Source organism: Eschrichtius robustus, chromosome 11, assembly GCF_028021215.1.
Source record: "Eschrichtius robustus isolate mEscRob2 chromosome 11, mEscRob2.pri, whole genome shotgun sequence".
NCBI lineage: Eukaryota > Metazoa > Chordata > Mammalia > Artiodactyla > Eschrichtiidae > Eschrichtius > Eschrichtius robustus.
In genome coordinates, this window is record NC_090834.1 from 8930557 (window position 1) to 8953696 (window position 23140).

Consider the following 23140-nt stretch of genomic DNA (forward strand, 5'->3'; position numbering starts at 1 on the left):
AAGGTTATTTCCAATTATTTTTCAGGTCTGAATAATGTAGAGATGTAAATTAATCTTTATCTTATTTTTTATCTGTATTTTTCGAACCAGCTCATTAGAATTTAATTTACCTCTTGGGTGGGAAAGTTTTTCTTTCGATCATCTGGAAACACCGATGCATTTTTTTTATTCACAGTTTTAAATGATGCCAGCCGTTGACGTGCTTCTTTCATGGTTTGACTAAGCTGCCAAAGAAAGGGGAAAAAAAGAAAACAAAAACAGGCTGAAGTCTTAATACCAAATTCACTAAGTGTTCCAACAGGAAAACAGGCCCCTATTATTAAAAAAAATACCAGACCTAAGACAAGAGGATTACTTGGAAAGGAGATTTTCTGATCTGCTGATAAGTGTATTTACAACATTATTTTCATTATCTTAAGAGACTGTGTTTCATAACTTGATTTAAGTGCTGTTACTCAAATCATTTTTTAATAATGTATGCTTTATATTAAGTATGTACACAAAAATATTAGAACCTAAAAGTCTGAAATTGGAAATTATTGAGCAGATACATTCCTTACCTTCTATCCATCTTCTTAATAAAGAGTTATTTCTTCAACTGGTCCTTGCGTGCCTGATCACTTTTATCACTCCTTGTAAGAAGACTCTATTCCTAGTCCCCCTAAAATCCTTTTCTCCTATTTACATGAGTCTCTTCTTCACCCATAACATTTGAAAACTATAGTTATTTAGTCTTTTCTCAAATGTCTCTTCTTCCAGGAAGGCTTCCTAAGTTAATTTAGAGTATAAATTCAAACCTGTCAACAGAACCAATTTGCCTCAGGTACTCTAGGTAACAATTGATAATAAATATTAATATTAAATATGTTAATTTTGTGTTCATTCCTTATCTCTACCTAGCAATTTCAGTAAGTATCTATTTTGATTTCTTTTTCAGAGAAGCACACAGCCTAATTTGCATTTCACATATCTGCACAGAATGTTCCTTTAAGGAAAATACAGAAAAGCACATTCCCTATACTACTCAGTGAAATTATGGCGAAGCCAGGACCAGTTCTAACCCAGCCAGTGAAAGTTTAATGACATCATTTCTCCCTTAAAGGGAAATAATGACTATGATTTACAGATATAAATAACAAATACTTTATGATATTTACTAATAGTGACCTAGAGATAAAAACACTCTCTTGCTAACAGCCCGGTTTCCTTACAGCATTATCACCTCTGTTTTGTCCTCGTTTCTAGAAGGTCTATACCTCTAGCCAGAGAAATCAGCTTGAAACATTACTCTTTATTCTACTAAGAGGAGGACTTCTAAATTTGGTTAGTGCAGAGGGCTAAAGGGGTCAAGATAGAGTTAATCACAACGCAAAAAGAGATAGTATATCTGCAGTTGAAGTTATGAAAAAATACAGAGCCATGAACATGCTTACTTTTACTCCTTGCCAAGTGTGGTAGACATTATTGCCCTGCACAAAGTGACCAAGGATGCAAAATACTTGCTATAACAGATTTAAAATAAGAGTACATAATCTGCATTTTCCATCAAGTCCAAACCTCTATTAGTCGCAGATTGATTTTAGTCCCTTAAGCAGGGTATTTCAACTGGTCCGGCAGTTGGACTAAACATTACGTTCAGTTTTTCTGTCTTTACCAAAACCCTTCATCAAATCAACCAAAAGATCCTGTCAATGACCTGCTATGAGGACTGTAGTAGGCTGAATAATGGCCACCCAAAGATATCAGGGCTTTATCCCTGAAATGTTACTTTATAAGGAGAAAGGGCCTTTGCACGTGTGATTAAGGATCTTGAGATGAGGAGATAATCCTGGATTATCCAGACAGGCACTAAATGCCATCACAAGTGTTTTTATAAGAGAGGTAGAGGAAGATCAGACATACGGAAGAAGTGATGTGAAGATGGAGGCAGAGATGGGTCTGATGTGGTCACAAGCAAAGGAATGCCAGCAGACACCAAAAGCTTCAAGAGTCAAGGAACAAATTCTCCCTAGAATCTGCGGACACCTGGATTTTGACTTAGTGAAACTGATTTTGGACTTCTGGCCTCCACAACTGTGAGAGAATAAGTTTCTGTCATTTTAAGCCACTAAGTTTGGGGTAATTCGTTACAGCAGCCACAGGAAACTAATACAAAGACCAAAGTTAATGTTATTAAGCACTAAACAAAACACAGAAGACAAGGGGATGGTAAAAATCAAATTACATAAAATGAACAGGCAGAGAAGTACGTTCCTCTTATTGTAAGATAATGGTGATCACTACATATATTGGTGAGTATGTGTGTGTATATATATGCATTTGTATGTGTATATATATATACATATATATTTACATATGTGAGTTTAAACACATATATGTGTTGTGTTTGTAACTACTCAAAACATAAAATTTGACCAAAAGTCTTGTCTGTTCTTTTTCTTTTTGGGGGGCCGCGCCACGCGGCTTGCGGGATAGTTCCCCGACCAGGGATTGAACCCAGGGCCACAGCAGTGAAAGCACCAAGTCCTAACCACTGGACTGCCAGGGAACTCCCCCAAAAGTCTTTTCTGTCCTAGAAGCTTAGACACAATTTTCATTCCTTTGTAGCTGTTGTTATCAACAAAGACTGGCACTGAATCGCTAACCAAGACTTAAAAATTCCCTGATGGAAATAAATTATTATATAATTACATAGAAAACCCAGCTATCAATAAGCAAAGGTAGTTCTGACCAATAAAATGTACTATATAAACAAATTTTGAGATTTAAATAAACAAATTTTGAGACTTAAATCTTAAAATCTAAAGCAAACACTGATCATATATTAAAATGTAAAACTTCAAACAAATATGTAGGATGAAATTTGACAAATATAGATATCTACTGTGACATTGTTCCCCACTCATTGTTCGTATTTTCTTCAGTTCTTTTTAATTTATTCAGACAATTAGGAATTTATATGGACCTATATAAATGAAACAATGTAGTAATAACATGTAGGTCATGGGAAAAGACTATAGATGAGATCTAACATTTATAGAATTTCACCTATTGCACTGCCATGGAGGCCTAATACCAATGTATTTAAATGTATGTTAATGCCATAAAAATCTACCCAAAGTTGAATTCTATCCAAGTACAATATAGTTTATTTGCAAAAGATAACATATTGATTTTTCAGTGTGTTAGTCTTTTCTACAGCCACAAAAATACCATACACCTAAAAATTCACGAGGCCCTTCGCATAGACTATGAACCCCAATGTAGTGCATCAATTTACCTTTAAGTAGGCATACCAAACTAGAGGTTGGCCAGTAACCTAGACCTAATGCAAAAAGGCAGGATGGGCCAATAAAGATTCCTTACCTTACATAATGAACAAGGAAGTGTTCAGAGAAAAAGTCAGAGACAGAAGCTGGACCTAAAAGATCCTAAGATGGAGAGAAGAGGCTAAAGGAGCCTCAGGTATGCCAAAGTTTTGGAGCTGTGGTGATGAAAATACCAGTTAGTAGTAGAAAAATAAGTAAAGAAGAGAGAACACATGTAGAGACAGGATGACCAACTCTCCGTTTGCCTGAAACTGTCCCAAAGGAGTTAGTGCTTGAACTCTGTCTCATTGTCTAGTTCTTAGCGACATCTAGTGGATAGAAACTGCAACAAAAACAGTAAGATTAAAAAAAATTGAGCATCTATTGTCATGGTGTTGTATGGGCAAAAGTTTACAGGCTTAAAGTAGTTTAAGTCACTGAACATTCCTCAGTAGTGCATCTTCTTTTAAGAAGAAAACAGGGTTGGGAATTCCCTGGCGGTCCAGTGGTTAGGACTCCGCGCTTGTACGGCTGGGGGCACGTGTTCGATCCCTGGTTGGGGAACTAAGATCCCACATGCCACAAGGCACAGCCAAAAAAAAAAAGAAAAGAAAAAAACGGTATAAAAACTTTTTAGATTTGGGGAACATTTAAGGCTTTTCATAACCTGATTTTTTCCTACCCGTCTAACCTCATTTTCTGTTGCTTTACCCTGCACACTATCAATTAGAAAGGTTCCATCACTTATTAGCAAATATATTGGGTGGGCCAGAAAGTTTGTTCGGGTTTTTGTAAGCTGTTACAGAAAAACCTGAACGAACTTTCTGGCCAACCCAATACTAAGCTCATTACATATTCTAGACTTTTTACTATTCCTCCTATCTCAAAATTCTTTTGAATTTACCAATTAAATTCAGTTTACCAATTCAAAATACACAGCTCAAATCCACCTCTTCCAGGAATTCTTCCCAAACTATTTCCTTGGAATTAAAAATTTTTTGAATTTGCACTGCACAAATTTATCAACAATGCAGCAAATATCTCCATATTATTATCTAATAGATTGGGGGTCTACCAGCTTTGTATCTCTACTTGGAAATATAAACCCATGAAAGGTCCTATTTCACATATTAGTATCCCTACAATGTTTAACAAACACAGTATATTCAAATATCTGTGGACTGATGTGTCCTATTCATGTATCAAACAGATGAAGTAAAATCCTCACTACAATGGAATTTATAGCTACCAGTAGCATGCAAGCAAGGACTGTTATTCTGTCTCAGTCAATGTTCTATCCTTTGCAATTTCTGCAGTGCCTGGCTCAATAAATATTTGCTCAGTAAACTGTTCATAATCTTAAAAACACAAATGGTTACAAAAATGATCACTACAAACCAAATAATGACAAGAAAAAGTCATAGTTTGGGCAGAGAGAAAAATCTTTTTAATAAGTATTTCAACATAACACGTGCTTATAAAGTTTTCCCTATTTATACTAACAGCATAATCAGATTTGCTTCATACTTATGACGAAGTATGTCAGCAATCACACAACTTTTCTTTTCACATAATCATAATTTTCCACATTTTTGTTCTCCTCTCACTAACCCTAGGATTACATTTTAGAATGATAAGATGAAGGATTATTCCCACAGAAGAGTTGAAGAACATGATCAACCAGACAAAAGCCTGGGTACATTATGCAGGGTGGAGGGGGGTACTGATTAGATGGCATCAAGTGATTTGAGTGGATGAATCTACTCATGGTGGTTAATTTTTAAATATTCGTTATATAAAGTGAGTCACTAAAAAGTTACATTAAAAAATTCTGAATATGTTAATTTAGAGTTTACTATATTATTACTTGACTTATAGATCAATTTATTGTGATAATCAGATTGAGGGACAGAAAAAAGAAACAAAAATAATCTTTTGTCCATATGCCACAAACTGAGAGTAACTTACCCATAACACAATTTCAGTATAACCGAAAAATCTACATTCTTTGACCTAAAGCTCTTTCTAATAAGTTTTGAACTCTAACACTTTGGCACCTTTCCTTAGATGATTCTTAAGTGTCTGACCAATAAATATAAATTTAAAATATATATAAAAATAAACATCATCCCACTATTCCCCACTTTACAAAGGTAAATAAAAAGAGGAGGTGATAAAAAGCGAAGTTGAATGTGACACCTCCTAATCTCTACATCATAGCCTAAAAAAAACCCAGAGACATAAAATAAAATGAATATGTACTTACAGCCTGGGCTTGTTGTTGGAATAGTTCATTCTGATTCTCTCTATCTTCTATTCCATCCTCAAGCTTCTGGGAAGGAGGTAACCTAGCACTTCCAATAGCAGCATTCAAATGGTTTGGAAAAACACTCGTTCTTTTAAGAGTTAAGTATGCTGGATCGGAAGAGTGCATGGCTATAGAGCCTTCTTTTTCTGCCTACACAAAGGAAGAAAAAGTGAGCTTCCCCCAGTCCAGTGCAATCAAATAATGTCTACCAGCAGCCCAAAAGCTTTAAAACTGGGGTTGGGGGGGAAGGAGGGGAAGACTTTAGCTGGCAAAAAAACTAACATTTACCAGGCGCCTACTATGTGCTAATATTTTACATTATCTAATTCTCAAAACAACACTGGGAAACAAGTATCATATCCCCATTTCACACATAAAGAAACTATAGTCGAGAGAATTTAAGTAATTAGCCCAAGGTCACAAAGCTAGTAGGCAGCAAAGCCAGAATTCAAACCCCAACCCCAAACTCTGACATTGTTTATAACTATTTGGCGAAAGCAAAAGAGGGAGTCAGAACAACACAGGAAACAGAAACAACAGTTTCTCTATATACAATCCACTGCCCTCACTAGTAAATCAGATTATGCGAAGCCTGGAATCAAAAGAAAGTGATTCTGTCATTGCCTAATAGCATTTCTCTTAACAAACACACTTCCCATTCAATCTTTACTCAGGCTCACTTTTGAACTTACGGCTTCATAAGACCTCTGAAGTTGCTGCTTTTTTCTCAGCCTAATTTGCTGATTTACTCGGCGTTTGACTTGTCTCTGAAAACGCTTCAGAGCTTCTTGTTTCTTTCTTAGCTGTTCCTTTAGCTCTTCTTCAATCAAATATGCTGAAGTCTTTAAAGATGAAAAATAGAAAATAAACTTACATGTCCCATTCGTTTTGCCCATTAGGACTCTGTTATAAACACAAAGCAGTCAGAATACAGCCCTGAAAAAATAATTCGGTTCTACAACCCAAAATTCCCCATACAGTAAAGAAATCACAGGAGTTCAGAGCTGATAATCTAGACGTAGCTAGTGAGTACCAAGAACTTAAACCAAATCACAAACCAAAAATTGGAATCTGTGAGCACTCAAATCAAATCTTAATTTTTCATTGTACTGAGAACTAAAAGTATCTTCATTAATTCTTAATGAACCAATTCAAACCTATATTATGTTACATTTTCTAAAATGAGTAAAATAGTCCAGATACACCCGATTGCTCACCACTCACCCACTATGTCCTATTATAAAATGAGAATTAGGCTTCATTTTTAACCTAGCATGCCCTTCTTGTCACCTCTATCTAGAAAAGGCCTACTCAGTCAAGACCATCCAATACCCATCTAGTACCTCTCACTCTTATTAACATTGAGTACAATACTTCTTAACTCCCCCATTAGATTATGAATTCTTTGAGGGCAGGAAATGTATTTAATTCTCCTTTGTTTCCCCTATGGTATACAACACAGAGCCTTGAATACAAAGGTACTCAATATTTATATAATGCTTAATTCCAAAACATTCTAAACAATCTGGAACATTTTATCACATTTGAGTCCTTGATCATTGTTCGCCTCCTCCAAGTGCTTTGAATAACAAAGTCATTATAATAACAGCAGTTACCATTATTAAAGATCTATTATGAGATAAACACTTTAACTACCTTGTATCAATGAATCCTCAAAACTACCTCCAATACTAGGTATTCTTAACTCTTATGTTAAAAATGAGGAAATGGGGCTCAGAAGGATTAATCTTTAGTAGTAGCCCAAGATCCTATAGCTGGCAAGCAGCAGAGCTAGAAGTTTCTCTGACTCCAACACTTATGCCCTATACTGTACTGCTTTTCTCTTGACTATGTCTCTCTTCCATAAGGAATCTTCATATTAAATAAAATCATCATACCTCCTATCTATCCCTTCTTCTAATGCAGTGATTCCAAATTCTAATTCTGAGGGGTGCCCCAAATTATTTCACAGAGAGTCATTAAATTCTCCAAATCAAATGAATTTAAGTTCCAATTAAAATTAAAATTTCCAAGAAATGTATCCCATAAACTATTCTACAAGAGTATGTACCATAGGAGTAGAATGTACAAGACAGATATCAATGAATAATTAAGTAAAATAATTCCAAAGTAGATATATATGTAGTAAAGCCTGAACAAGTGACTCAGGTTAAGTCAAGACCCAGACAAATTTAAGCCATTCTGCCTTTCTTTTATTCCCATTGTCTCTGTCTGCCCTCTTTTACTCGCACCTTGGGATTATCAAACGTCTTATTGAAGTGTATGACTGGTTCCAAATTGTGGATCTCAAGCATAAACCAAAAGATAAGATTGTACCATAGAAACATATTTTAAAAACATATTTTTCTTATCAACACTATTGTGTAAGACAACCAGAACCTGAAAACACTTGTTCCATGGGATGTTAAGAGGTTCCCAGAATCATATAAACTTGAGAAATACTGGGTTAAACAAAAATAAATAGTCGGCCCTCTGTATCCACAGGTTCCTCATCCTCAGATTCAACCAACCATGGATGAAAAGAAAATTTTAAAGAAAGTTCCAAAAAAGCAAAACTTAAATATGCCAAGCACAGGTAACTATTTACATAGCATATACATTGTATTAGGTATTATAAGTAATCTAGAGGTGATTTTAAATATATAGGAGATGTACACAGGTTATATGCAAATTCTATGCTATTTTATACAACTGCTTGAGCATCTGTGAATTTTGGTATCTGCAGGTGGGGGAGGTGGGGGAAGAGGGGGGTCCTGGAACCAATCCCCTCCAGATACTGAGGGACAACCATACTGTTTCAATTGTACAACCAATTCTTCATAGCCTTTTTGCACCCTATAGACTATCCAAGGGGGCAATACAGAATGAAGTGTTTCTCAGGACAATCAAAGAATACATTCGGATAATTTATATATGGTGGAACTAATAGTTAGATTTCATAGTCCTTAGTCTCCAAAGATGATCTCCCCTTCTGCCCCCAATGAATCAAGCCTCCCAGTATATATGCTCTTGTGTAGTCATCTCCCATACTGAATGTAGTCTGACTGTATACTCAATAGACTGAGGCACAAGTGTTGGCTCCATGACTTCCCAGGCAAGGTCATAAAGCAACCTCCACCTAGGGAAGCCCATACTAGCCAAGCAGAGAGACCACGTGGAAAGAGGAAGATGTCCAGCCAGCCCTCAGCCATTCTAGTCATCCTAGCCCAAGTGCCAGATATACGAGTAAGAAAGCCATGTAGGACATTACAGCCCAGCAGACGCCAGATAAAGAAGAACCAAGAAATCCAGCCACCAGCCAGAATCCAGTCAAGTTGTTCCAGACATCATCAGCTATTGGAGTCACCCCAACTGAGGGCTCAGACACTGTGGAGCAGACAAGCCATCCCCTCTGTGCCCTGCTCAAATTCCTGATGCACAATATTGTTTGCTTTATGCCTTTAAAGTGGTTTAGAGTGGTTTCTTACACAACAGTAGATAATCAGATAAATTATAAAACAATGCAATAGCTATATATGCTGATAGGAAAGCAGTATCCTTGGATGATAATTTAATTAAGGGGCAGTCTCAAACTATGGCGTTTTTAGGAATTCTGATGGCTCCTTGAAACTTAAGGACAAAAATGATTAGGCATTTCCCTTTAGCATAGACACGATCTTCGGGTAACCAAGCTTTAGAAGTTCTAAGTTGACAAGACCTACGTCTGTTAATAAGAGTGAATTCCCCAGGCTGTATATGCTAAAGTGATAAAGAGTTCTATTAGATGCTTGATCAAATTGCCTTTGACTGGTAATGATCAGAATTTTTTAAATGAGGGAAAGGAGACATGTTTACACATGCTCCAAGACTTTAATATTTTGAGTTGATATGTGGGAACATGTGATGATTCTTTTTAACACAGAAAATCTTGGTCGTTTTTAGACATTTTTATGCTATTGATATTATAAAGATATCATAATTTGGGCAATTAAAAACAGGTGTCAATAATTTAAATACCAAAATAACTTTGTACCAAATCTTACTGATTCTTCTGGGATGTTTCGTACATTTATCCCTTTTCATTTCCATTTCAATCCCCTTTTCAAGGCTTTCCCTCTACATTACTTACCACTAAAATCCTGGTGCTATACTTCATGCTTAAATTGTTACCATTACATCCTAATTGGTCCCTCAGGAGCCAATCGCTCCTTCACCTTTAAAAATGTTAAAGCAGGACTTCCTTGGTTGCTCAGTGCTTAAGAACCCGCCTGCAAATGCAGGGGACACGGGTTCGAGCCCTGGTCGGGGAAGATCCCACATGCCACGGGGCAACTAAGCCCGTGCGCTACAACTACTGAGCCTGCACTCTAGAGCCCGCAAGCCAAAACTACTGAGCCCGCGTGCCACAACTACTGAAGCTCGTGTGCGTAGAGCCCGTGCTCCACAACAAGAAAAGCCACCGCAATGAGAAGCCTGCTCGCCGCAACTAGAGAAAGCCGCACGCAGCAATGAAGACCCAACGCAGCCAAAAATAATAAATAAAATAAATAAATAGTTATAAAAAATAGAACTTTAAAAAAAATGTTAAAGCAATTAATCTAATCAAAACACTATTTGATCATGAAATTAATCTGTAAACATTAAACAATGAATGAAGTCAATCCCTTCTCCAAAATTTCCTGTGGTTCCCTACCACTCCTATTTTCCACAATCCTATCAACCACCATGCCCCTACTAGGCCTTCCACTGCAATCAATCTAACCTACCCTTAAATCCTAAATATACCTTGCTTACTTCCTACTCTCTCCATTCTTCTTAATTGGAGAATCATCCTCTTTCTTTTTGATTAACGAAATTCTTCATTAAACTTTCTTGGGTCACATCAATTCAAAACCATATCTTTCTTCGTTAAGTGCTATAGTCTTAGCACTTTATCATATACTACTCAGACTCAAAATCCTTTCTGGAAATAGCATAGTAATAAATGAATGCATATGTATATACATCCTTACAGACATAAATAAAATGAATGCATACATGCCATTGCACTGCTATTTAACATTTACTTGAAACATGTCTCATTTCTTCTCTGATATGAAGGACCACTAAGAGAACCTACCTCATACTTTTCAACTCATGTTCAGCACCTTGTCTATACATTGTGAAGATCTTCACACATCTTGTGCATTCCATAAATATCTACATGCTCCATCAGGAAAAGGAGATATGTAAACAACTTACTATAAATATAATGTGGTATTTATAATAATAAATGAACCACAATAATATATGAACAAATAGCTAAGGAGCACAGTTTGGCAAAAGACAATCAAAAATCTTCTTACCAAAAAGGAAAAAAAAAAATCTTACAAAATTGTCCTCCTGTGTTAATAGCTACGTAAGAGAGTTGTCTGACAGGCACACATGTGAATTTGCAAAAGTTTCCCTTCATCTGAAATGCTCTTCCCTTTCATCTGTACTCACAGCACTTCCATTCTTTAAGGACTAACACAAACTATATTACCTCATTCACTCATTCAACAACTATATCCTGAAGACTTGCCATATGCCAGTACAGGAATGAACAAAACATAAAGATCCCTGTCCTCATGGAATTTACAGTTAAACTTTCTCGGAATCCCAATCAGAATTAATCTCTTTCTCCTTTATTCTCCCACTACATCTGAACCTTACTGAATCTCCATTACAAAACTTACCATAAACTTTAAGCAATCAATGTTACATTAACTGTGGTCGTCATCCCTACTACATTGTAGAGTGTCTGAAAGACAGTGCCTATGTCTTGTGCATAGAAAGCAATCAAGGGTTTGCAAAACAAACTGAAATATATATAGGTAACAAATATTTGATTATGCCGACTAAAGCTGCAGCAAGTTTCGGCAGATACATATTTGTTCTATAATCCTAAGGCAAGAACATATCTATTTATGACAGAATAGAAACGGTAACCCCAGACTGCTCATCTTATCTGAGCACCAGGGATTTGAGAAGGCTAATAAAAAGAAAGATGGAGGAAGAACCCCACCATACTTGCATCAAACTGACACTCACAGATGCCGGGACCGCTGAACTATCCGGCGGGGCAGGCTCCACCCATGCCCCAACGGGTACTATAGCCTGGTTCCTCTCAGCCAGCACTGCCAACACGTCCTTGCTCTTCAGGGGGTTTAAAGCCAGGGGCAACTCTGTGGTATTTCGAGGCTTCTTGAGGGGGGCCATACTTCCTGGCATCTACGATTCCTGGTTAGGAGAGAGGAAAAGCTTAAAATCTTCAAACGACCGCCTTAAAAGCTCAACCCCCTAACACGTATGCCACAGGCTCCTGAAAAGGCGAGAAGCCTTGGAGGAGGCAGTAGCCTGACAAGGATACTGGAGAAGAAGGAAGGAAAAGGGAAAAAAGGGAAGAGAAGGGGGAAGAAACAAAGGAAGGAAATGTTTAAAGATCACCCTCGGAAAGGAACAGGGACGAGAAGGGGGAGAAACAAGAATCTGAATGAGAGAACGAAGTTTGTGCCAGTGGCGGCAAAGCGATGCAGGAAAGGGAGGAAAGTGCGTAGCAGCCGGAGGGCAAGGGGGCTGGGAGGGTGCGGGGTGGGAACCTGGGTCTGAGGCAAAGAGTCCGAATAATTGGTGTCCGGTTATGGGGGGGAAGCGCTGGACGCCGGGGAGTCCCGGACCAAAGAAAAGCCTGTTTCTCAAGCCTCAGGGTCCCACTCCTGCTGAGACTGCACCGGCCTAGTATCGATAGCGGTTCGCCACGGATTCAAGCTACCACTGACACTAAGGGAACCGCCTCCGGTAAACCGCCGCCTTGGAGATGGCTGCCCCACCCCGCCCCGCCCCGCCCCGCCCCGGCCCTCGGCGGCCTTGTATCTGCCTCTTCCGGGCTTGTGTCACCTACCGGAGACTGGAAAGGCGTGAGGGGCGGGGTTTCGCACTCCAGAGGTTCGTCACTTCCGCTTTGTCTCGCTGTGTGGGCGGGACTTATAAACGCGCGTGGAACTGGTGGGGCACGGGTGAGTTCGCGTGGCCGCTGGGTAACAGGCGGGCGGAAGTGTCGCCCCACTGGCCGTGACCCGAGTGTCCCGGCGCTGGGACCATCCCACGTCCTTCAGGAAAAGAAGTATGTTGGGCTGAAGAGCTGATTGGGCAGGGCAGGGGACCAATTGAGGGAAGCACGGGAAAAGGATGGGAGAAGGCGGGCCTGGCAGGGCTTTCTTGAGGAACGAACTAAGCCAACAGTAAATCATACTGATCTTTTGTACACCTCGCTACGTTAACGGAGCTCTTTCATACTTGTTCTTATATATAAACATCGCAGCCTCATGAGTGGTCTCCCTGTCTGCTCCAAGCTTTGCTATAATCCTGGGACACTTCGCTATTATCCATGTGGAATACCCATTCGTTCGTTCGTGTAATATATAATTGAGAGATTTTTATATACCACCACTGTTCTAGGCACTGGAAATATATAGCAGTGAACAAAACAGGCATATATCCCTTGTTCATGGAATTGACAATGAGAAGTAACCAAATAGACTAATGAATAAGTAAACAAATGTGTCTGGTGCTGATGAGCATTGTAGAGTAAAAGCTGAGGAAGAGGATTAAAAGTGTGTTGGGGGGTAGGGGAGATACAATTTTAGATAGGATGACCAGAGAACACTTCACTGAGGTACTTTTGAGCAAAGACTCCAATGCAAAATTCCATGAGGTAATGGAACAAGCTACTTTAATTTTCACCAGAGAGTGTTCCAAAAGAGTGTTCCAGGCAAAAGGAACAGCAAGTACAATCACTCCAAGGTGGGTGCCTGCCTGGCTGAGAAACTGACCCTGGGGTTTTCCAACATTAAAGAGGCTGGAAAGAAGAGGGAAATGCAAAGAGATTGGGAAGGATCAGGCAGTAAGCTAAGGAAGAAAACCAGGAGGGTGTGATACCTTGAAAGCCAAGTGAAGAAAGTGTTTTGTTTAAGAGAACCAACCACCTATGTTAAAAACTCTGCTGTTAGGTCAAATAGGATGAGGACTGAGAATTTACCATTGGATTTAACAATATGGAGGTCATAGACGACTTTTATAGAGCAGTATTTTTAGAGTAGTTTGAGAGCAAAAGCCTGATGGGGTAGACTTAAAAGAGAGAGGGAGGAAGAATTGGAGACAGTCATTTTAGACAACTCTTTCAATGAGTTTTATTGTAAAGGGACACAGAGAAATGCGTAGCTGAAAGGAGAGATAGGATCATAGGAGGATTCTTTAATATCGCAGCACATATGTTTTGTTGATGGGAATTATCCAGTAAACAAAAGAAAACTGACAATGCAGGAGAGAGGAGAATTTTTGTATCTATGTCCTTAAGTGGGCAAGAGGGAACAGGATCTAGTGAACAATTGGAAGGATTGGCCTTAGATAGCAGGAGAGAGAGAGTTCATTATAACATTAGCAGTGAAAATAGAATATATACTGGTAATTGGGTAATATGGCAGTGGGAAGTTCTTTTCTGATTCCTCTGTTTTTTCTGTAAAACAGAATTGTAGCCAGCCTACAAGATGGCCTCTGATGATCCCCACCTCCTGGTATTCACACCCTGTGTAGTCCCCTTTCACACCGTACCAGAGTTGGTCTGTGTGACAGATCGAATATGGCAGAAGGGATGGTATGTCACTTCAGAGATGAGGTTATAAAAGATACTGTGTCCTCTCTCTGTTTCTCTTTCTCTCTCTCTCTCTCCAGCGTGCACTCTCATTCTTTCCATCTCTTACTCTTGCTCTCACTCTCATTCTCACTCTCACTCAGGTCACTTCCTCTGGGGGGGAGCCATTTATGTCATGGTAAGTCACATAAAAAAGCCCACATGGCAAAGAACTCAAGGCTCGTGCTAACAGCCAGGTGAATGATCTTGGAAGTGGATCCTCCAGCCCCAGTCAGGTCTTCAGAGACTATAGTCTTGGCCAACAACTTGACTGCAATCTCATAAGAGACCCAGAGACAGACGACGCAGCCAGAAACTGTATGAGATAATATTTGTTGTTTTCAGATGCTAGATTCTGAGGTAATCTGTTACACAGAGATAACTAATACAAATAGAAAACAAGTTCATCAATTAATAAAATAGAGGAAGAGATGTTGGAGGTTTGAAGAAGGTATAAAATAGTTGTCCAGAAGAGTAGAAGTATGAACTAGAAACATGTGCAATTGCCAGACAGCCTTAGGGACCCATGTGAGGTTCATGATTATGAATTTAAAGTGAGACTAGTCAGCATGGTTGAGTGTTTTCCTTCAGTTGCATGGTTACAGGCATAGCCATAGGTAGAAATTTTACTTTTAATCAGGGTTGAGGTTTTACCAAACTATTACTCTCAAACAAGAAAGGGGCAAGAGAGTTAAAGTTGAGTGCAAGGGAGTGATTAAATGACTGACCATGGAATTTAAGATAGGTAATATGGGAAAGGATAACAAGTAGATAAGGGACCTTGTAAAGTTTGTAGGATCAAGAGATTGTAGGCTCCAGTGGGGATCTAAGGTTTGTTAGAGTAGGATACTAGAAGGAATGCACTGAAAAAATAAGAGATGGTGATCCAAGAGTGGGATGTTTGAAACTGAAGATATTGGTACTGTCAAAGTTTATGGTATGACCAAGGGAGGGAGTAGGAGAACGAGATGACTGGAGAAGAAGAGGTCATAGAAATGAGGGCAAGAGCACTGGATGGATTATTCCTGAGGTTGTTGAAATCACCAAGATACATGACCAGAGAGTGTTGACGAGAGCCAGGAGCAACAATCTTCAAGGAATTTCAGGAAAAGACCCGGAGGCTGGTAGATGAGTGTAGCCTGGAAAGTAGCGAGTGACATAGTCTAACATCAGATTCAAAGCAAGAGGTGAAGCTGAGAAAAAAAGGAGCTCCCTTTTTATAAATAATAAAATAAAAAATAAATGGTTTGTAAATAGCCCTGAGTAATCAAGTAACAAGAAGGAAACCCATCCCACATCCACCCAGAAGGGTGAGGAAAAGAACATACCACTGGAGAGGGCCAGAGGGAGATTGATCTGTATACCTCCATACACACACACACACACACACACACACACACACACACACACACACACACACACACACACACACACACACTCAGAAGTGTTACTAGGTAGCTCCTTGCTGTCTCTAACCCTCTACCTCAGGTCTGTGCCTCCCACTAACTGCTGTGCCAGTGGCTTCATATGAATCTATACTCTCGTATGTCTAGAGAGATCACATCTTGGGCCCTGCACCCATTTTCTGACGTCTTCTCAAGGCTTATCTTCTGTATGGCCAGAGTTTGTTTCTCAGCAAGGGAACTGTTTGCTTAGAAATGTCTCTCTTCTTCAGAAACTCGAATGGGTATTGCTGGCAGCAGTCTTGCGGCCCTACTCCAGAGCACTCCTCATCGGGCCGGATAGTCTCTGATGTGTGTGGCTGGGGGGTCCCTGGCCATCTCTGCACAAAGCCCTGAGTCACTGGGTCCCTGGCAGTGGTCCACCCCACACAGAACTCAGAAATGTGCTGCTTGGTCGTCACTGTCCTATTTGTGGCCGACTGACACCCCCCACCTGTAACGAATTAGAAAACTTGGTCACCCGTTCGTCCTAAGGGCCTATCCTAAGGCGAACCTCTCTGGAAGTGGGAAAGCTGCCTATTCCCACTCCCGTGGGATCTGGATATCGGGATCCTCAGGCAGCTGAGTCGTACCCTCTTCCACTCTCCTTCCCAAATTTAAGCAGGATTCCCCAGGGCTAACAACCAATGTTCTGGGATATTTCCTGAAAGTTCTCTTTGTTCCTCCTCCTCCTTACCCACCTCACAAAATAACCCTTCTAACTGGAATAATTGATGAGGGTTCTTCTGCTTGCCTGTGCAAAATACGTTTCTGCAGCAGCATTTCATTGTATGTGGCACTGACAGCAGATTGTTCCGGTTGTCTCAATAGCACCTGCTGTACTGATCTTTGCAAAAAATTCTCTAATTTTATCATAGATGCAGAAGTCTTTCCACTTTCTGTCGGTGATTAAAAAAAAATTAACACAAGAATTTCATTGTCCTCCTCGTTATCAAATACTCATCTTGGATGGACACAGAGATGCGCTTCCCAGATCCCCCTTCAAGGAAGGACTTGTTGGCCCAGCTTCTGAGAGCAGCCTTACCCCCCTCTGAGGAGGAGCCGCATCCTGAGACCGGTGGGTCTGGGGATGTAAAGGCCTGGCGGTTTCTGCCTAACTTGGAACAACGCCAGTGAGCCATCATTTCAGCTTCAGAGCTCCCGTGGGCTTGGCTGAGGTTGTCCAACCTGCATCACAGCTCAGCCTCTTCCTGTGCCTCTTCCTGCTTCCTCCTCCTCCCTTCCACAGGTGCCAATCTCCAGCACACTCCCTGATAAACATCCTGAACTTGAGTCTTAGAGGCTGCTTCCTGGAGAGCCCACCTACAACCCCCTCTGAGTGTTGTTAGGCCTCAGGGACCAAGGCACTAACAGCTCTGAGGCCACATAATTCCCAGTGTAAAAATACATAGACAATCCTTATCATTATTCTTTTCCATCAAACCACAGTTTAAAGTCCTTCCTATTCCCTGTTGACACTTTTGAGTCTCTGGATTAAGCTAAGTCTCAAGGTTACCCCACCTCTAGACTTCCAAAATATGTGAGCCAAGAAAGTTGTTTATCGTGAATGCCAATTTGCATTAGGGTTTATATTGTTTGTAACACAGAGAGCCCTGAGATGAGCAAAGTAGAGGGAGGCAATTGGTAAATGTAGGAGGATGAAGCAGATAAGCAGAAGATTCCAAGCTACCTACAAAAACTGGTTCCAGGAGCTGCTTCAGTGTTTGAGCTCTCCAATTCGAGATCCTTGTGATGTGCCTCTCCTCTGATGGTACCTTCCCTGGGATATCTGTTCTTTGAAGCCAAGGAAGCTTCACGAAGATAAGAGACTTTGCCTTAACACAAGTTAGGACCAAAAAGATTTTATCTATCAATAAATTGTTACCACTATTATTCACCATATTTTTACTGTTTTAGAAAATGTACTTCAAAAATATAAAAATTACAATCATTAAAGATACTTTAAAAAATATGTTGCAGGATCTAAAAGCAATTTCAAAAGAGGAATTTCAAAGATGTTTTATAGAATAAGTAGCAGGCGCTCAAGATAACTATTTGGAGAAAACCAAGTCATTCATTTTGTGTGTTCTTCTATGATTGTTACAATTATCCACTATTAATAGTCTCGTTTTCTATATCCCAGATCTCTAGAGACAGCATATTATAGCGCAGAGAACAGAGACTTTGGAAACAAACCTGGATTTATATTCTGACTCTGCAATTTACTGTTTATGGTCAAGTCACATAATCTGCATCTTTGTTTCTTCATCTACAATATGGATGGAACAATTGACCTTTCAGGACTTTTTTGTGAAAATGAAGGTAATATATGTGAAATGTGTAATATATAATAGGTTTTCAATAAATGCTTGCTAAATTTTTTTTTTTAGGAAGCAACATAGAATTCATCTCTTCTGCCCCTAGCAGACTGATTTGTCTGCACATGGCCCAGCCTGGGATAGCATTCTATCCTCCTGGCTATTGTGACTGATACAGAGCTGTGTCTGTGACCTATTCCGCACCAGCCACAGTCCTCCACCAAGTTTTTTTTAGCTAGCTTCATCAAAATTCTCCTCCTCCCTGGATAACAAGCCGCACAGTCCAATGTGTTAACCACTAGCTACATGTGGCTATTTAATTTCAAATTAATTAAAATTAGATAAAATTTATAATTCAGTTCCTCAGTCCTACTAGCCACATTTGGAGTTCTCAATAGCCACATGTGGCTAACAGCTACTGTGCTTACCAGCAGAGATACAGAAGTTATACTGGGCAGCACTGATACCTTAGACTGACTGGCAATGACGGCCCCCCTCAAAAAGCGTAAGAAGGTTTATGAGAATGAAGCTGACACCAAGACATAAGCAAGAGAGATGAGAGATTACTGCCATGGCTTTTAAGTATCTCATTCCCAATTATTCTGGTTCCCTCCAAAATTTTGTTACATGGTGCAAGAAATTCCTCCTTTTGGGCTTCAAACAGTTCAAGTTGAACTTCTGTCACTTACAACCAAAAAATCTTGATGAATCACATTCTTTAGCTTGACGAGCAGCAAACCAGATGCAGAATCCTGGAGGGCTAACTCTGGTAAGGATCTGTAAACGAGACAGAGCTGGACCCTAAAAGTACTACAACAAGGGGTGAACATTTTGGCCTGTCTTCAAGGCCACCTTCCTACTAACTTAGTTGGGGCCTTCTTTTAAGAAACCTTGTCTCAGGACTTGCCTGGTGGTGCAGTGGTTAAGAATCTGCCTGCCAATGCAGGGGACACGGGTTCGATCCCTGGTCCAGGAAGATCCCACATGCTGGGGAGCAGCTAAACCCATGCGCCAAACTGCTGAGCCCACGTGCCACAACTACTGAAGCCTACGCACCTAGAGCCCATGCTCCACAGCAAGAGAAGCCACTGCAATGAGAAGTCCCCGCATCAAAACGAAGAGTAGCCCCTGCTCACCGCAACTAGAGAAAGCCCGAGCGCAGCAACGAAGACCCAACGCAGCCAAAAAATACATAAAATTAAAAAAAAAAAAAAAGAAACCTTGTCTCTCCCTATGTTGCATCCCATGTATCATAAATTCATCTTCTTAGTGTCCCCAGACTCACCACTGGGGACCCAATCATTCTCTTGCTGACTAAGTTTTTTTTTTTTAAGTCCCTGTTGCTCGCCTTTATCCTTCCTTGTCTCATGTCTTGTCTCAGAGCCTTCCTTTTTTCTACCCACTTTTTACTTCTGGGCCTGAGTGAAGGCAGCCTCTTTCAGGAGTGTAGTATGTGAACACTAGTCCAAGAAGCACAAGCTGAATCTGCACTATACTGACTTATAAACTGTGTGACTTTGAGCAGGTTACTTAACCTCTCTGAGCTTCATGTCCCTCCTTGGGAAAAAATTCTTACCACATAAAGTTGTTAGAAGGTTAAATAAGACCATATTCTGAAAGACAATTTGTTGATGGCAGGGAGCCTCGTGGAGAACCCCAGAAATGAAGGGTTTAAATGAGAAAGGAGAATTTATTAAAAGGATACAGGAATGTCTCCAGGATACAGCTGAGCCTGAGGAATGAACTAGTACTAGGGTAGCTGTCTCAAACATTTTACATATTTATTTATTTTTAGAAGGCCCTGCTAAATCTATAGTTTCTTTTTTTTTTTTTTTTTTTATTTGTTTTTTTATACAGCAGGTCCTTGTTACTTGTCTATTTTATGCATATTGGTGTGTATGTGTTGGTCCCAATCTCCCAATTCAACCCCCCCCCCGCCACTTTCCCCCCTTGGTGTCCATGCGTTTGTTCTCTACATCTGTGTCTCTATTTCTGCCTTGCAAGCCTTGCATCTGTGTCTCTATTTCTGCCTTGCAAGCCTCTATTTCATCTGTGCCATTTTTCTAGATTCCACATATATGCATTGACATACAATGTTTGTTTTTCTCTTTCTGACTTGCTTCACTCTATGGCAGTCTCTGGGTCCATCCGGGTCTCTACAGGTGGCCCAGTTTTGTTCCTTTTTGTGGCTGAGTGGTGTTCCATTGTATGTGTGTGCCACACCTTCATTATCCATTCGTCTGTCGATGGGCATTTAGGTTGCTTAAGCATTTTACATATTTAATCCTCACAGCAACTCGTTCAATCCTCAAGTCAACCCTCTGAGGTAGGTAATACTATAATAATCATCCCCATTTTACAGATACGGAAACTGAGAGATTGAGTAGTTTAACTCAACACCTAGTAACGTGGTAGCCAGGTTTCAAATTCAGGGAGTTTGGCTTCAGAGTCTGTGTTAACCCCTACATCATATTGTCTCAAATGGTGATAAGTACGATGAAAAAAGAAGCTGGGACTGGTAGATAGCAAGACAGAAAGGACCTGGATCCTTGATAACATTGCTGAGCCACTTACTTTTACAAGTTACAGACATGCCCTTATTTAGGACTCTGGTTATATAAGATAATAAATCCCTTTATTGGGGGACTTCCCTGGTGGTCCAGTGGTTAAGACTCCGTGCTACCAATGCAGGGCGCCTGGCTTCAATCCCTGGTCAGGGAACTAGATCCTGCGTGCTGCAACTGAAGATCCCGCGCGCCTAACTAAGACCCAGCACAGCCAAATAAATAAAATATTTAAAATAAATAAATATAAATAAATAAAAGACAATTTGTAAGGGGCAATGCAAATATATTATCAACAGTATTATAGACGCAGCTCTCCCAACTAAAGCACCTAGGCAAGGATTGTGTTTTCTGTTACTTTTGAATGTGACACCCTTCCCCACATCCCACTCCTCTTACTAAAGTCTGGAACACGGAGTGCTCTTCACACAGTAGGCAGTTATTAGATGCTGGCCAGCTCATTTCCATTTCTGTGCCTCCGTCTTTGGGAGGAGGGCAGGAGAGGGAACATGGGACCAAACCCGTTCCTGATAAGGTTGGTGGGAGGACACCATCTGAGGATCTAGGAGAAAAGAAAAAATGAAGCCATTCATGAGTTGGGGGTAATTTGTGGCTTCCCCATGATTTTTCAACCTGTTTTTCTTTGAGCACTGAAGCTTTACATGAACAGAAATCCAGAGATGTTTTCTAGAATGTCCTTGCCACATCTCAAATAGGTCAACGAAAGCTGGATCTCTCCACGCTTTAATAGCAATTCATGTTTCCTCTTTGTTCCTCTGGAGAGTTGCTGAATAGGGCACGTTCATCGACCGTGGACACAAGCCTGAGTTCCTCTCAGTTTCTGAGGGGGTGGGAATTCTATTCAGAAATCAAATATTGACTCTCAGCATAAAACACTTTGATGTTTTCAAGTTTTCCAGTTTGGAACTGGGAGCACCTCCTCCCTGGCTTATGGAAATCTGGACCCCGTGCCGTTGCAGGATCACATTGTTTCTGCTAGTAAACCCCACGCCTTTTTGAGACACCCTATCTCTGTAGAACGCTTTTCTTCCAGGCGTCCCCTCACATTCACAGAACTCACAGGCAGCAAAACCAACGTTCAGGATGAAGGCCCCGGGGAGGGCACGGGGAGCCTTTTGACCCCCATCTTTGTTCGTATTTGATGTTTCTCAGAAGCGAGCCAGAGGTGGGGAACTTTAAAAAGAAAAAGGAAAGAAAAAATGTCCTTGGGGAGGGCCATTCCTCACTCTCCAGGCCCACAGAAAGCTTGTTTTGTTCCAAAGAGAGCTGGCTAATCTGTCTCTGGTTCGCTGGTTGCTGGAGCAGCAGGGCCCTGCCTTCTCTCAGCTCAAAAGCCTCACACAAATTCCTCGTTCCCAGGCAACGCGCTGCAGCTCCACAAATTCTCGAGTCCTCCCTCTCCCTCCTTTCTGGCAAATTGAACTCATGGTAGGGACAGCTCTGGCACCATTCACATATAGGTTTATGGAACAAAGAATCGAAAATAACTTCAGCAACGAGAGAGGGCACCAGGAGTGGGCAGAGAGGTCCACCTTACATCCTGAAGCTTAGTCAGAGTGTGGGTGCTGGGGGTAAAGGGTTAGACCGGGATTTGGACTTCCAACTGATGACCCAGAGAGGTGGTTGGGAGCCACAGCTTTGTGAGCGACTAACCTGGGTTTCGAATCCAAGTTCTGCCACTTAGTAACTATATGACCTCAACAAATTGCTAACTTCTTGAAGTTTTAGTCTCTCTTGTTTGTAAAATGAGGTGATAATATCTACTGAAAAGGAGGTACTGGGAGAATTAAATGAACAAATAGATACAAAGTGCCTGACAGTAAGAGTAGCTTACACACACACACACACACACACACACACACACACACACACACGCTTTGAGAGCAGTTAGAGAAGGGGAGAAGGTTTGGACGGGATACGTTCCTGCAAGGTCACCCAGAAATCTGGGGAATTAACTTCTCATTACCCGGGAGAAGCAGCCTTCAACCCATATCTGATGGCAGTTGGTGGATAAATATCCCAGCTCCCTTGCCCCTTGGGTGGGATAATTGAGGCTTATTCTTCATTATTTCCCACAGGATTAAGCTCTAGCTGTCCACGGTAGTAAATTGCTTGATGTGCAACCTTCATTGGCTTCCTTCCCTTCCATGTCTCATTCCCCCAATATCCTACCTGGTTTTGCTGGGGTCACCTTTCAAATAAACTATTTAGCTTCTTGTCTTGGAGTCTGCCTCTGGGGGAACCTGGACTAAGATATCAATATTTCTCCAAATTTCTGAAGGCCTAAGTTCTCAGCACTATCTCTGACTCCAAACTCCTGCTTCACCTGAATTAGTCCCTTTAGAGATCATTTCACTGTTCTATATGTGCTGTCCTCCTGCACCACCTTGTTGATCCAGACCTGGAACTCCGTCCTTTGTCTCAGTGTGTAAACACACACACACACACACACACACACACACACCCGTA

The 23140-nt window shown here is 40.6% G+C and overlaps 1 protein-coding gene and 1 long non-coding RNA gene across 10 annotated transcripts in view; one reads left to right on the top strand and one right to left on the bottom strand.

Annotated features, from left to right (window-relative positions):
- The window catches only part of CCDC15 (coiled-coil domain containing 15), a 52287-nt gene extending 39818 nt beyond the window's left edge, over nt 1-12469 (bottom strand). For 7 of the 8 annotated variants that reach the window (XM_068556445.1, XM_068556446.1, XM_068556443.1 and 4 more), the window contains exons 1-5: nt 12237-12438; nt 11689-11877; nt 6309-6458; nt 5575-5766; nt 111-224 (exon numbers count right to left, since the gene is read on the bottom strand). In XM_068556445.1, coding sequence (XP_068412546.1) covers nt 111-224; nt 5575-5766; nt 6309-6458; nt 11689-11868 — 636 coding nt within the window. In that variant the 5' untranslated portion in view covers nt 11869-11877; nt 12237-12438. Of the gene's footprint in view, nt 1-110; nt 225-5574; nt 5767-6308; nt 6459-11688; nt 11878-12236 lie in introns of all 8 variants that reach the window. The other variant, XM_068556442.1, reaches the window with a different exon arrangement.
- Nucleotides 12470-12619: 150 nt separating this feature from the next.
- Nucleotides 12620-19271, top strand: LOC137771798 (uncharacterized). Of its 2 annotated transcripts, none has more exons than XR_011075412.1 (3): nt 12620-12760; nt 17912-18090; nt 18973-19271. It is a non-coding gene; the product is annotated as an uncharacterized lncRNA (long non-coding RNA). The 2 variants fall into 2 exon arrangements; XR_011075411.1 differs by having other exon boundaries at nt 19033-19271.
- The last annotated feature ends 3869 nt before the right edge of the window (nt 19272-23140 follow it).